Source organism: Thamnophis sirtalis, unplaced genomic scaffold (genome assembly GCF_051295495.1).
Source record: "Thamnophis sirtalis isolate CommonGarterSnake01/CBP01778 unplaced genomic scaffold, rThaSir2_p1.2 scaffold_3, whole genome shotgun sequence".
In the NCBI taxonomy this organism is placed as follows: Eukaryota; Metazoa; Chordata; class Lepidosauria; order Squamata; family Natricidae; genus Thamnophis; species Thamnophis sirtalis.
In genome coordinates this window covers 133,944,331-133,958,709 of record NW_028261383.1, presented here as the reverse complement: position 1 = coordinate 133,958,709, position 14,379 = coordinate 133,944,331, and the positions used below count along the sequence as shown (strand labels likewise).

The following is a 14,379-nucleotide window of genomic DNA, read 5'->3' as shown; positions in this document are numbered from 1 at the left end:
CTGATAAAAATCAAGAATTGTTACAGAGTAATGAAATTAAAATGTATGCCCTTTCCATTCAAGTACACGGATGTAGTGTGAAGTATAAGGAAGGTGACTGCCAAAAAGGTCTAGAAAAATCAAATGTCAAAAAATCTCCAGAAACTATGGAGAGGCAGTATATGACAAATATTGCCATTTCCCCCATTGTGCAGCCAGCCGGTTAAGCAAATGTAAGCAGATTTCCCAGTTGCAAGACAGACAAACAATTAGACACATACTGTATAAGCCTGTTACTGAAGTGGGAAAGAAACATTGCCTGGCCAAGGGCAGCCCCACAAAGCAAAAAGAGGATGAGTTTATTACCTTGACGGATGGAGACGTATCTGCCATTGGAAGCCACAAAAACCACTTGCGGGTGACTCTCTTCCAGATCAAAGAGTTCGTCTTTCCCTGGCTTGGAGCTCCTGCCAGATTTTAGAGTGCCCGTAGGTCCCACCGGTGCTAGGTACTTCCCATCACAATCCTTGAAGGCCAACTTCCCTGCCTTGAATTCCAGGGTGTAACCTGAATGGCGGTCAGGCTCCTGGACCAAGGTGCCATCGTTCCGCAGGTAGCGGTTGTCGCAGGTTCGTAGGCAATACTTCTTGCTCTGGAAGGTAAGGGTGATCAGCGAATCCACACCCCAAGGGATGTTGCTGTCAATAGAGATCTCATCCTCTTGGGCACTGAGGTGAGCGTACCTTCGCCTGCTAACGCTCAGAAGATTAGCTTGGGGGTGGATGGCCAAGTGTACAATCCAGAGTTCAGTTTCAGTAATGGTTTGGGCGAAACAGGACAACCTGTCTTCAGAACCACCAAAGAAGCGCTTGTACGGTTCCGACTGGAGTGCCCAGCGTCCATCTGACTGAGTGACAATGATAAAACACCCATCTGTTTCTGGCTTCTCAGCTTCACAGGAGACCTTGCCATCCTTGTCGGCAGACAGGTACCTACCTAGGTGGCTCTTTAAGAAGACCACCGAGCTGTCTCCATCCTGTTCCAAGCTCCATATTTGCTTCCTTTTCAGACTCGGCGCCGAGGCATTGATTTTATAGCCAAAGTGCTCTGCTGTTAAATAGCGATTATCAGAGTTGATTAAGCCAAACTGGATCTTCAAGGCCTGATGGATCCCATTGGTTGGCATCTTCAGTCTAGAACAGCAAACAATCCTAAAGACTGGGGGGAAAGTCAAGTTTTTCCCAGTTATTAATAAGGTGGTACGAATGTTATGCCCAGCCTCACAATTGAGGAATCTGGATCAAAAGCAATTGAGTGTTTTACATCTCAGTCAAAGCCACGGATGACCTGCAAATGCCCCTATTCCAGGTCCGTCTGCAGCAGCTTTTCCTTCATCTAATCTGCAGCCCATAAAACCAATCTTGTTCATTACTTTTTCCCCGCCCTCCAAACCTCCTCGAGCTGGCAGCATTGCTCTCTCCTGCACTGCTCACATTGACTTCTTCTCCTCCTCCTCTCCACGGCACAGCAGGGATGGGGGGGGGAAGAAAAGTAGGCACTTAGCACTGCACCAGCCTTGCTTAATTAGCACAGCTAGGATTACAAAGCTTTCAATGAGCTGCCAGCCTCCTGTAACCAATAGTGGAGCTTCTAGATAAAAGCCACAAGAAAAGGGGGTTGACAGGTGGCACAATAGCCTTTTGATCAGCTGTGTTCTTCAGTGGGATCTTGTATTCTACAATAGTGGCATTCTGCACTAGAGCTCCGTCTCTTTTCCTTTGCTTTCTCAGTATCTCTAAATGTTTCATAGGCTCCCTACCAAGCTCCTTCACATCTCAGGGCTAGGGTACCTTGCAACCAAACCTGCTGCCTTCCTGGTTGATTTTCTCCGTGGACATGGTTATCTGATTCCTTGTGGTAGGTCACCTTCGAGTTGAATGCCTTTTTGGTCCAGCTTCTAATCTTCTTAACAATTAAAAGGGCCTTTCTATTAGTGTAATTCTTTTATCCTCCTTCAGATTCTTTGCCTCCATCTGTTAAGTAGCTCCAAATCCATGGCTCCTTTAAAAGGAAAGTGGCAGGAGCCCTTCAGTTTAAGGAAATGGTCTACCCCAGAAGTGGAATCAGGGCAGCCCATAAAGCAAATGGAGCTAGCTAGGATAGCAAACCCAAGTCTTGAATAAGTAAATGTCAAAGAAATGCTGCTTAATTTAAACATAAAACCTTGGGATCTGCTAAAGGAGAAATTATTCAAAATACAGAACGGAAGTTACACCAAGTACCCTATTTAGAGAGTTGCTAAGAAGCAGCACCAAATTCATGGCATATAATCAATCAATCAATCAATCAATCAATCAATCAATCAATCAATGATCTGCAGTGGATTCCAGATTTCCATCTAGTTATTCCATTAGGCAAAATGCAGCTGCTTCCTTAGGTAGCAAAGTATCTATCATTTCTCCTAAGCTTCCAGGCGAGCCAGTTGCTTTCAGGTGCAGTGAAGGACCTTGTGTTCCTAGACAGAAAACAAAAACAAAAAAGCACCCAGCTGCTTCTAGATAGAAGAGGGCAAGGGACACCAAGGAGAGAGGCAACATGGAATTAAGGAGAAACTTCCTAACAGTGAGAAGAATTAACCAGTGGAAAAGCTTGCCTTCAGAAATTGTGTGTGTTTCATCACTGGAAGTGGTGTGTACCAAGGACCTGTGGGTAGCCAGAAGAACTGAGGCAGAGACAGGAATAAAAGGCTAACAAGTTTATTCCCTTAAAGTACAAGCTAACACTTCAGAACCGGCTTAGATAGGAACGCGCGCTGCTCGTTTGGACAGCTCCCTATTTATACAGGAGCTGTCAAACGATCAGCCAATCGGCTGTCGAGCGCTTTCCCGCTCAAACCTCTAGTCAGCGCAAACTCAGAACACAACACTCCTCCCCCCTTAAGTTCGCGCAGGCGTAGTCCTGCAAGTAAGCTGGACGCCGCCTGATGCGGCCTGATGCCCTAGGCCCTTCTGCTTCGCTTGAAGGCTCTGGCTGTTCGACTGAGGACTCTGCATCGGAGGACTGCGATCGCCTGGGCCGCCGGAGAACGCAGGATGGTGCTGGCCCACCAGGTAAGTCGCCGCTTCGGTTTGGGACTGAGGCTGCCGGATCGCGGTTGACCTCCTCGTTTCCTGGCTCTGCGTCGGTCGTCGTGCCCGTCGGGGTTGGCAGGTCGGTTGACTGCTGCTGGCTTGTTGGAGGTTGGTGCCTGCTCCGCAACTGGTCGCAATGGCGTTTCCAGACTCTGCAGTCGAGGAGCCTGACCCTGTAGGAGCAGGGCCCGGTCTGATCGGTTATTATGCCCGGTAGCCACAAGGGATGTCCTACATAATTCCGGGCATACACTGCCTCCCCCTGGCTGAAGGAACGGGGCCCTCCCCGGGAATCTAAAGGGGTGGCCACGGAGTAAGTGGGGTGCAAACGGTCTAATGTTGTCCGCAGCCGTCGTCCCATAAGGAGCTCGGCTGGGCTTGTGTTTGTCTCTGGCGAGGGAGTAGTATGTTGGGCGAGTAAGAATGCGTCAATCCTTTCCTGCCAGGGGAGGTGGTCTAGTTTGGACAGAGCCTCTTTGACGGAGCGGACAGCGCGCTCCGCCGAGCCATTGCTAGCGGGATGGAACGGGGAGGTGAGGGCATGTCGGATGCCTTGGGAAGCAAGGAAGGCTTCAAACTTGGCAGCTGTCAGTTGCGGTCCATTGTCGGACACCAACACATCGGGCAGGCCGTGGGTGGCAAACAAGCGACGCAGGGTCGCTATTAGCGCATCTGCAGTGGTAGTGGACATGTGGACGACCTCGAGCCATTTCGAGAAGGCGTCCACAACGACAAGGAGCATGTGGCTGTGAATAGGGCCAGCAAAATCAACGTGAATGCGGGACCATGGAGCCGAAGGTGGCTCCCACGTTCGCGGCTCCGCTTTTGGTGGCAGCGCCTGGGCACCTTGGCATTTCGGGCAGCCGGCGACATGGTCGGCGATGCCTTGGTCTAGCTTAGGCCACCATACATAACTTCTACCTAAGGCTTTCATCCGGACAATTCCCGGGTGAGCGTGATGTAGCTGCCGCAAGACAGTAGTCCTCAGTGAGGCAGGTACGACAACCCTATGGCCCCATAGCAAACAACCGCGCTGAACGGAGAGCTCCGCTAGGCGAGATTTAAAGGGAAGGTAAACGGTGTCTACGGGGTCTTTTGGCCACCCTCGCTTAACCCAGTCTAGCACCCGGGAAATTACCTGATCCCTTGCGGACTCCCGGGCGATGTCGGCGGCAGAGAGAGGAAGGTTGAGGTCGTCAATTAGGAAGACAGGCGCGGCAGCAGCAGGGTCGTCCACGGCCTCTGGCAGGGGGCAACGGCTGAGAGCATCGGCGTGGGCGATCTGCTTCCCTGGTCTGTGTTTCAGCTGATAATCGTAGGAGGCCAGGAACACAAACCAGCGGGTCATGCGTGGGGAGAGAACCTGTGGGGCAGGGCGATCTCCAGCCAGCAGCCCGAGCAGGGGCTTGTGATCGGTGACAATTTGGAATGGGCGGCCGTACAAGTAATGGTGGAACCGGCGCACCCCAGCCACAATGGCAAGAGCCTCTTTATCAATTTGGGCATAGTTACGTTCAGCGGCAGAGAGCGTGTGGGAAAAATAGGCAACTGGCACCTCTGCTCCGCTGGGTAACTGATGGCAAAGGACGGCACCCACCCCATAGGGTGAAGCGTCACAAGCGAGCACAAGGGGCAAGTGCTCGCTGTACTGCACTAGCACATTGTTGGAAACAAGCAGGTGCTTGACTGCTAAGAACGCGGAGGCTTCCCGGCGGCCCCACACCCAAGGGGCACCCGAGTCAAGGAGGCGATGCAGTGGCTCAGCGACTGTCGCCTTGTGGGGAAGGAAGACAGCGTAAAAATTAAGTAGGCCTAAAAAGGCCTGTAATTCAGCTCTGTTTTTTAGAGCAGGAGCCTCAACGATGGCTTTGGTTTTGGCAGCCGTGGGGTGGATGCCCTTGCCATCGATGAGGAACCCTAAGAATTCTATCTGGGATACCGCAACCTGGCATTTGTCTCTCTTAACCTTCAGGCCCACTTTCTGGAATCTTTGGAGAACCATGCGCAAACGTGCCATGAGTTCCTCCATGGAGGTGGCTGACACAAGGACGTCGTCGAAATAGGGGACGACGCCTTGTAGTCCTTGGAGCAGCCTCTCCATCAAGCTCTGGAACAGTCCCGGGGCAATGCTGACCCCAAACTGCAGTCTGCGGCAACGGAACGCACCCCGGTGCGTGACAATTGTCTGTGCTTCAGCTGCTTCATCGTCCACGACCAGCTGTTGATAGGCTTGGGCGAGGTCGAGCTTCGCGAATACAGTCCCCTCGCCCAAGGTGTGCAGCAGATGTTGAACCACTGGTACTGGGTATGCGTGGGCAGGCAAAGCACGGTTGATTGAGCAGCGGTAGTCAGCACAAATCCTCACGCTGCCATCTGGTTTGATGGGAAGCACAATGGGTGTTTCCCATTTGGCATGGTCTACTGGCTCCAAAATGCCTTGAGCCACTAACTTGTCCAATTCAGCGTCTACTTTTGGTTTGAGGGCGATGGGCACCCGGCGAGGCTTCATCCGCACTGGCTGTATGGACGGGTCGAGGTTAAAGGAAACCGGCGTGCCCGTGTACTTGCCCAATTTGCCATCAAAAACGTCAGGGAACTCGTTGACCAGGCAGTCGAGTGCGTTGGAGCTGAGGTGGTGAATTCCGCTGATCTGCAGACCCAGGGACTGGAACCAGTCGAGGCCGAGAAGGCTGGGTAGCCGTCCGTCGACTACGATGAGGGGTAGACGGCCATCAAACCCCTTGAACTGCACTCTGACCTTGCGGGTGCCAATTATTGGGATCAGGTTGCCCTGATAGTCTCTCAGTGTGAGATGGCAATCGTTTAGCTGGCGTTTAGAAAGCTTTGGCACGATGCGTTTGATTGTGCTCCACGACACGATAGATGTGGCAGAGCCGGTGTCGAGCTCCATCTCGCAGGGCTTCCCTTCCACCATGACCTTCAATTGAATTTTCCTCTGAAGTTGGTTGCACGAGAGGCCATGGTGCGCGTTGCGGAGAATGGAATGGCAGTCCACTCTCGCTTTCTTGGAGCCCTCTGTTCTGGGACGATGTGGCCGCGACCGCTCGGTCTGTGACTCGGGAAAGGACATGGGCTGTGCTGCTCGGCATACTCGGGCGATGTGACCCTTTCTGCCACAGCGCTGGCAGAGAGCTTGCCTGAATCTGCACTCAGCTCTTTCGTGGTTACCTCCGCAACCACTACATGCAGATTTAGGTCTGCTCTTCTGCCGCTGCCAGCTCTTTCTGCTCGCCTCATCAAGGCGGTTGATGTCCTCATTATATGTTTCATCATCGGAATCTTCGCTTTCCGAGTCTGGCTGACTGGTAACTGTATTAAAGGCATTGGCAGGCTGCGCGGCGTTGGCAGCCCGGGTCTTCGCGATGGTGGCTAGCGAGGCAGCAGCTATTTCGGAGGCCCGCACTTCGTCGAAGGCTTTCTGGAACGACAAGTCTGACTTCGTTAGAAGCCTCTTCTGTAGTTTGAGGTCGCGGAGGCCACACACTAAACGGTCGAGAAGAGCTTCATCTAAGTCCCGGAACTCGCAGTGCAGGGCGGCGGATCGTAAGGCAGCAACGTAGGCACTCACGGACTCCCCCTCAGCTTGGCTTCGCTGATGGAAGGCGTGCCGGCTGGCTATCTTGGACGGGGACGGAGCATAATGGCTCTTCAGTTTGGCCATTAGCTCAGGCCACGGAACGGCCTTAATAGGGTCAGGAGCTGTCAGAGCTCTGGCTGTGTGGAAAACGTCTGAGCCACACACGGACAAGAAAAACGCGCATTTCCTCTCATCTGTCAGCTCGGTAAGGTCGTGTGCGACCAGGAAGCATTCAAATCGAGCCGTGTACGACTCCCATGTCTCAGCTCCATAGTTGAATGGCGCGAAGTTTAACGTGGCCATTCCTGTCAGAACCAACGACGTCTCATCGCGGTATGATTAAGCGCGGTTCTAGCGACTCAGCGAGTGACTTCAGCTATCAGTGACTTCAGCTTCTCGTACCTCAGTTTGGCAATCCCACCTTCGTCGCCAGTGGTGTGTACCAAGGACCTGTGGGTAGCCAGAAGAACTGAGGCAGAGACAGGAATAAAAGGCTAACAAGTTTATTCCCTTAAAGTACAAGCTAACACTTCAGAACCGGCTTAGATAGGAACGCGCGCTGCTCGTTTGGACAGCTCCCTATTTATACAGGAGCTGTCAAACGATCAGCCAATCGGCTGTCGAGCGCTTTCCCGCTCAAACCTCTAGTCAGCGCAAACTCAGAACACAACAGGAAGTTTTTAAAGAAAAAGATTGTCTGAAATGGTATAAGATCTCCTGTTTGAGCAGGCGGTTGGACTAGAAGACCTCCAAGGACCCTTCCAGTTTTATTCTGATTGATTGGACCTTCCATTTTGCCCTTGGTCTTGAGTAGCAAAATATCTTGTGCTAGTTCGACAGTTGCTTTTCCACCCCCTTCCATCCCTCTAGACTCCCTGCATTCATAGAAAAATATGTTTCTGAGATTAGAGAATATTGTGAAAACTCTAGTAATATGAAGATGAAATGGAGAGTTGGTAGAGGCACCATATAATATTGGAAATTATATTGGTGGTGAGACATGAATGGGAAACTTGCTCTTGGACAAAGTTTAAGTAGGGTGAAACAAACAGTTCACTGCTTGGGTGTTGCATGAGTCAGGGAGAAGGAGTCTAGATAGTGGGGAGTAATGCTAGTACAGACAGTCCTCAACTTATGACCATCCACTTAGTGATCGTTTCAGGTTACAATAGAACTGAAAAAAGTGATTTACAATCAGTCTTTGCACTTACAACTGTCATAGCCTCCCCAAGGTAACATGATCAGAATTTGGATGCTTGGCAACCAGCTTGTATTTATGATAGTTGTAGCATCCTGGGGTCATGTGATTACCATTTCCAACCTTCCAAGCAGGCTTCTGAAAAGCAAATTTGATAACAGAAGCCAGATTCACTTAACAACTCTTATTTCCTGCTGCTCACGCAAATGGAGCATATGTGCACGTGCTCACCCACTGCTCGTGTAAATGGGGATGCACATGCACATGGGCTCACCTAATTCCAGGGCCCGGTTCTGAAAGGTTGGGGACCCCTGTACTAGAGGATAGGCTTCTAAACCTAAACAGAGTGCTGAAAGAAACTGAATAACCAATCCAGAAAGTCCCCTTACAAAGAAAACACAATTTATAATGCATTGTTTGTTTGATGAAGATTATGGTCAGCTGTCAGTGAAGGGAAGAGTTGCTTTTGTTCTTGAACTTGATCCTTACCTATGTTATCTACTTATTAGAAGGCCAAGACAAATTTGCACAGAGATGCTTTTCATCATCAAATGCTGGTTAGTATAAATAGTTCTCTGGAGAATACATCATTTTGAGGATAGAAGGCAAAGCAGACAAAATGAGAATTCTGCTAGCATCCATATATCTCTGTTTTCACTTTTGTTCATGTGACGTAATACATAGCAATGTGGAAGACCACCAGATGAATCACCAATTCACCCTACCATTAGCAAGAGTGATAATGGGAACCATTTATGCCTGGCACTCCATTCTCCAGTACTTTATAAATAGCTTCTTCAACGTTTGACGTCCAAACAGCTAGTTAATTCTTGTGTCAATCATTAGGTCATCGCTTTCTCAGACAACCTTTTCTTCCCCAAAACATAAGACTCTTTTAAAATTAAATGTATGGAATAAATGTTGTCCACCTGAAACATGGGAAGAGGTTTTAAAAAGGAAATCTTGTCCTTTGAGAAAGGAATCCTCACTCTGAAGCAAGGAACCACCCATCTCTTCACCCCATATGTTGCTGAATTGTTGCTCCCAAAATAATTACATGACTAGGATGGCTTTCAGATATTGTTCAGCATCATCCAAAGGTGCACAAATTCTTCATTCCTACCATGTATGCAAAGGTGGGTTGCTGCCAGTTTGGCCTGGATTGGACGAACCAGTAATAGCGGCAGTGGGCACCGGGAGGCTCCGCCCACCCACCTGGACGCTTCTGCGTATGCACAGAAGCATCATGTGAGGGCACCCAAACTGGTAGTAAAAAAATTGGCAATCCATCTTTGTGTGCATGGAATTTGATCTTAGACAAAAGAGGACTGCAGATAGGCTTAAGATACAGAAGGGTCTTGACAGACCTGAACATTGGGCGCAGTGGTTAAAATGCAGCACTGCAGGCTACTGCTAGATCAGCAGGTCAGCGGTTCAAATCTCACCGGCTCAGGGTTGACTCAGCCTTCCATCCTTCCGAGGTGGGTAAAATGAGGACCCAGATTGTTGGGGGCAATATGCTGACTCTCTGTAAACCGCTTAGAGAGGCCTGAAAGGCCTATGAAGCGGTATATAAGTCCACTGCTATTGCTATTGCTATTGCTATCTAACAAAATGAAATTCAGTGGTGACAAAAGTAAGGTTCTACATTTAGGCAAGAAAAACAAAATGCACAGGTACAGTATATGTGGTATCTTGCTCAATATTAATAACTGTGAGCGGGATCTTGGGAGTCCTATAGGACAACCATTTAAATATGAGCCAGCCATGTGCAGCAGCTGCCAAAAAAGCCAACACAGGTCTAGACTGCATAAGCAGAGGGATAGAATCAAGATCACGTGAAGTGTTAATACCACTTTATAATGCTTTGGTAAGGCCACACTTGGAATACTGCATCCAGTTTTGGTCGCCATGGCATGAACCTAAAAAATATGTTGAGACCCTAGAAAGAGTGCAGAGAAGAGCAACAAAGATAATTAGGGGGCTTGAGGATAAAACATATAAAGAACGGTTGCTGGAACTGGGTATGTCTAGTCTAATGAGAAGAAGAACCAGGGGAGACATAGCAGTGTTTCAATATCTCAGGGATTGCCACAAAGAAGAGGGAATCAAGCTATTCTCCAAAGCACTTGAGGGCAGGACAAAAAACAATGGGTGGAAAATAATCAAGGAAAGAAGCAACTTAGAACTAAGGATAAATTTTCTGTCACTTAGAACAATTAATCAGTGGAACAACTTGCCTCCAGAAGTTGTGGATGCTCCAACATTGGAAGTTTTTAAGAAGATGTTGGATAACCATTTGTCTGTAGTGATGTAAGGTTTCCTGCCTAAGCAGGCGGTTGGACTAGAAGACCTCCAAGGTCCCTTCCAACTCTGTTATTCCATTCTATTCTACACTGTGCTGCTTGCCTTCCTTAAAAGAAGCTACAAAGCCACTTTCATCCCTAATAAAATCTGGGCTGTAAAAAAAATCCAGAAGACCCCCAAGATGGCAGCAAAGGAGTTTTCTGAAGCTTTGAAGGCCACATCTAGCAGCTTTATCCTCTCTCTTCCAGCACAACTAGGTCCCTATCAAACTACAGTAGCAAAAACTGATCCTTCTAAGTGAGCACTAGCTGAGCTGATTCAGCCTTACCAATATTTCATTGCTTCACAAGGTCAAAAGGAGAACACAGTGGCATCACTGAGAGTTACCACACAGCTTCCCTAGTTAGGAAATGCCTACTGCATTATCTGTGTGTGGTTCAGGATATGCCCTTCCAAACCACAGAAGGAAATAATAGATCTTGCCAATTTACTTAACTAGCATCTTTCTAGATCAGAGCAAAGAATATATATATATATCCTCAGGCTGGTGTTTTTGGCTTAAATCTTGGTGGGTGGGTGTGGAGTGCTGGCGTTGTTTCAGTAAGTGGATTGATTGGCTGTGTGGCTGTATTATGATTGGTAGATTGGTGCTGATTGGTGCTGGCTGTGTGTCCATTGTTGTTTTGTGTTGTAATGGCCTGGGTGGTGGGTGAGGCTCGTTTGTTTACCAGGGCTGGTTTCCAGATGTCTAGCAGGCGGGAGGCATTTTCACGTTTATTCATGTTGTGGGGGTGTTTCTCTATTTCGATAGCTTCCATAAGTATTCTCTTGTTGAAGTGTTCAGTTTTGGAGATTAATTTGGTTTCTTCAAAATTAATTTCATGTCCTGTAGCTTTAAGGTGCTGGAAAAGGGAGGAAGTTTTTTTCTTTTTTTCTTACTACGTTCTTGTGTTCTGCGATGCGTGCATTTATTCTCCTGTTCGTTTGTCCTATGTACCTTGCAGGGAAAATTTTGCATGGTATTTCGTAGACTCCTTGGTTTTCTAGCTGGATCTTGTCTTTGGAGTTTCTTAAGATGTTGGCTATTTTTTGGTCAGTGTTGAAGGCTGCCTTGATATTGTGTTTGTGGAGAATTTTGCTGATTTTATCTGTGGTGCTTTTGATGTAAGGGAGGAGGGCGATGCCGTTGTCCTGTTCTGTGTCTCGGTTTTTGGGGGAGTCTCCCTTTGGATTAGGTTGGTAATTGTTTTTCTTTGGAATCCATTGGAGATTAATACGTTTGTGAGAGTGTGTAATTCAGTTTTCAGGTGTGTAATTTCAGTTTTCTCACAAATGTATTAATCTCCAACAGATTCCAAAGAAAAACAATTACCAACCTAATCCAAAGGGAGACTCCCCCCAAAAAACCAAGACACAGAACAGGACAACAGCATCGCCCTCCTCCCTTACATCAAAGGCACCACAGATAAAATCAGCAAAATTCTCCACAAACACAATATCAAGACACCCCTACAATATGAATAAATGTGACAATGCCTCCCGCCTGCCAGACATCTGAAAACCAGCCCTGGTAAACAAACGAGCCCCACCCACCACCCAGGCTGTTACAACACAAAACAACAATGGACACACAGCCAGCACCAATCAGCACCAATCTACCAATCACGATACAGCCACACAGCCAATCAATCCACTTACTGAAACAACACCAGCACTCCACACACCCCCACCAAGATTTATAGAAAGACAGCATCTGACCACGCTTTAAGCCAAAAACACCAGCCTGAGGATGGCGAGTGATACTTCGCTGAAACGTTGCCAAGACAATCTCAATCTTACACGGAAAAAGGCCCGAATACAACAAGACCAGCGTGTATATGTATGTGTGTGTGTATATATATATATATATATATATATATATATATATATATATATATATATATGTGTGTGTGTGTGTGTGTGTGTGTGTGTGTGTGTGTGTGTGTGTGTGTATATATGTGTGTATATGTGTGTGTATATATATATATATATATATGTGTGTGTGTGTGTGTGTGTGTGTGTGTGTATGATACCCGCTGAATGTTGTGGATACAAAAATTTCGTCCACAGTTCAGATCCAGTTCCAGATTTCTGGGATATCTATGTATAAAGAGGTGTTCATTTGCATAAAGCCAACATTTTCCAGCCGATCTACTACATCACGGGTGTCAAACTCGTGCTGTCACATTGCCATCACGTGACATTTCATGATGTTTTCCCCATTCACGGAGCAGGGGTGGGCGTGGCTTGTGCGTGACACATCCAGCCCGCAGGCCGCCAGTTTGACACCCCTGTTTACATGTTTTCCAAACAAGTTTGTCTTAATTTTCTTCTAATAATCTAACTGTGCACTCTTATAATCTGAATTTTCATTTCCTGGCTACAGAATGGAAAAACCAGTTTTTGTTCTTGGTGGATTGAAACAATTTGTTTTTATGTATCTAAGATATAAGCAGCTCTTGCTGGATTTATTGACTCTTTTCATTCTGAAACTAACAGGAAGCGCCTCCTGCACGTGTGAATCAAGTATTTGCAGAATCAATCCTGCAGCTGTAGGTAGGAAACCTTTGTTCTGACAAATGTCAGTTCCTCTGCCTCTGCTTGAAGGAAATCACAGATATTTCCTCTAGCCCTGTCTGTTTCCGTTCTTTAATCTTTTTTCTATTGTACAACAGATTTGGAAAGGCAGCTACATATTCTCTTAAACTGCCTTTTCAAAATGGTGGGTGAAAGAACAAGCCCCACACCTTCTAATCTGCTGCTTTCCTCTTTGGCAAATGGTTGGAAAGTTTCAGAGATACGAGACTCCTTTAAAGCAGGAAAAACAGAATAGATTATTAATAAATAAAATTATTTTTGTCTCCTGCGGTAGTTAATCTCCTTTAGCTCAGCTGGAAGACGGTTCCCCTCTGAGTGCTGCTGGCAGTGCATTCATTTAGACCAGAGGATTGGCAATTTTCTGTAGACAAAGAACGACATGGGAGTCTGTATCAGGAGCCTCATAACTAGCACAGGCCTGGATGACAGAAAAGTGTTAGGATTAGCTATGCAGCACTGTACAGTAGATCTTTGCTGACATTTTGTGCATTTTGCAGCCCAGATCTGGTATCCTGAAATAAAACCAGAGAAAAATTGAGCATGGGTGGCTAATCTTTGATTTAATCCCAGTCTGAGTAACTTTGTCTTACCAATAGGGTTAGTCAAATTCATTCACTTTCTACAGTTTTCAAATTAAAAATGAATATGAAAGATGAATAATCAGAACCAAATCCAGACATCAAATATTTAACACAATGAGTGCTTTGTGGAATCTAGAAGATGGGGAAACAGAATAAAACCAGATGATATCAATAAAGAAGAACATCTGTAGCTCAGGGTTGAACTGTGGGCTCCTTGGTGCTTTCTAAGCTTGGCTGTTTTCTTGCAGATGGTTCATTACCCAACTATTGATACACTGATGATGATACTTAGTTGGGTAATAAAACGTCTGCAATAAAATAGCCAAGCTCAGAGAGCACCAAGGACCCCATAACTTTATCTTGGTCTTCAGAAGGCTTTACCTCAGGGGTGGGTTACTGCTGGTTTTACTACCGATTCGCAACCCGCACGCAACACACACACACTATTCAATATAAATTGTTCTTTGCGCATGTACAGAACAATTTACAGTTAACTGTGCACGCGCAGTCACTAAAAACCAAAATGATGGTGGCCCAGTGGCTACGAGGAAACTGGTTCAGGGGCGTGGCAGGCTTGGGTCGCTGCTGGTTCTGCGACCCAGGCCTGAATGCCACTACCGAACTGGGAGCAACCCACCTCTGTAGTACTTCCATATGAATTGGATTCCCTATGGTGATTGGGAACATTCTTTCATGGTGGGTTTTTTTTATACTTTCCCCCAAATTTGCCCAGTGCCTAGACTGTGTATACAGTTTCCAGTTTACATTTTATACCAGATCTAATAACTTAAGGGATTTTTTTTTTGTTAAAAATGGAGGGAGGATAAGATTAGATAAAATTGATGTGAATTGTGGAGACAGCTTGTCAGTTTCTTCTATCCATTTTGTGTTCCTTTCCCTCTCTGTGTTTATATCCTGAATCTTTTGACTGGACTCTTCTGGCTTTTT

At 47.1% G+C, this 14,379-nt stretch overlaps 1 protein-coding gene across 1 annotated transcript in view; it reads right to left on the bottom strand.

Moving 5' to 3' along the window:
* The window catches only part of FSCN2 (fascin actin-bundling protein 2, retinal), a 32,203-nt gene extending 30,840 nt beyond the window's left edge, over positions 1 to 1,363 (bottom strand). The window contains exon 1 of the mRNA XM_087710170.1: positions 346 to 1,363. Coding sequence (XP_087566296.1) covers positions 346 to 1,165 — 820 coding nt within the window. The 5' untranslated portion in view covers positions 1,166 to 1,363. The remainder of the gene's footprint in view (positions 1 to 345) is intronic.
* Between the last annotated feature and the right edge of the window lie 13,016 nt (positions 1,364 to 14,379).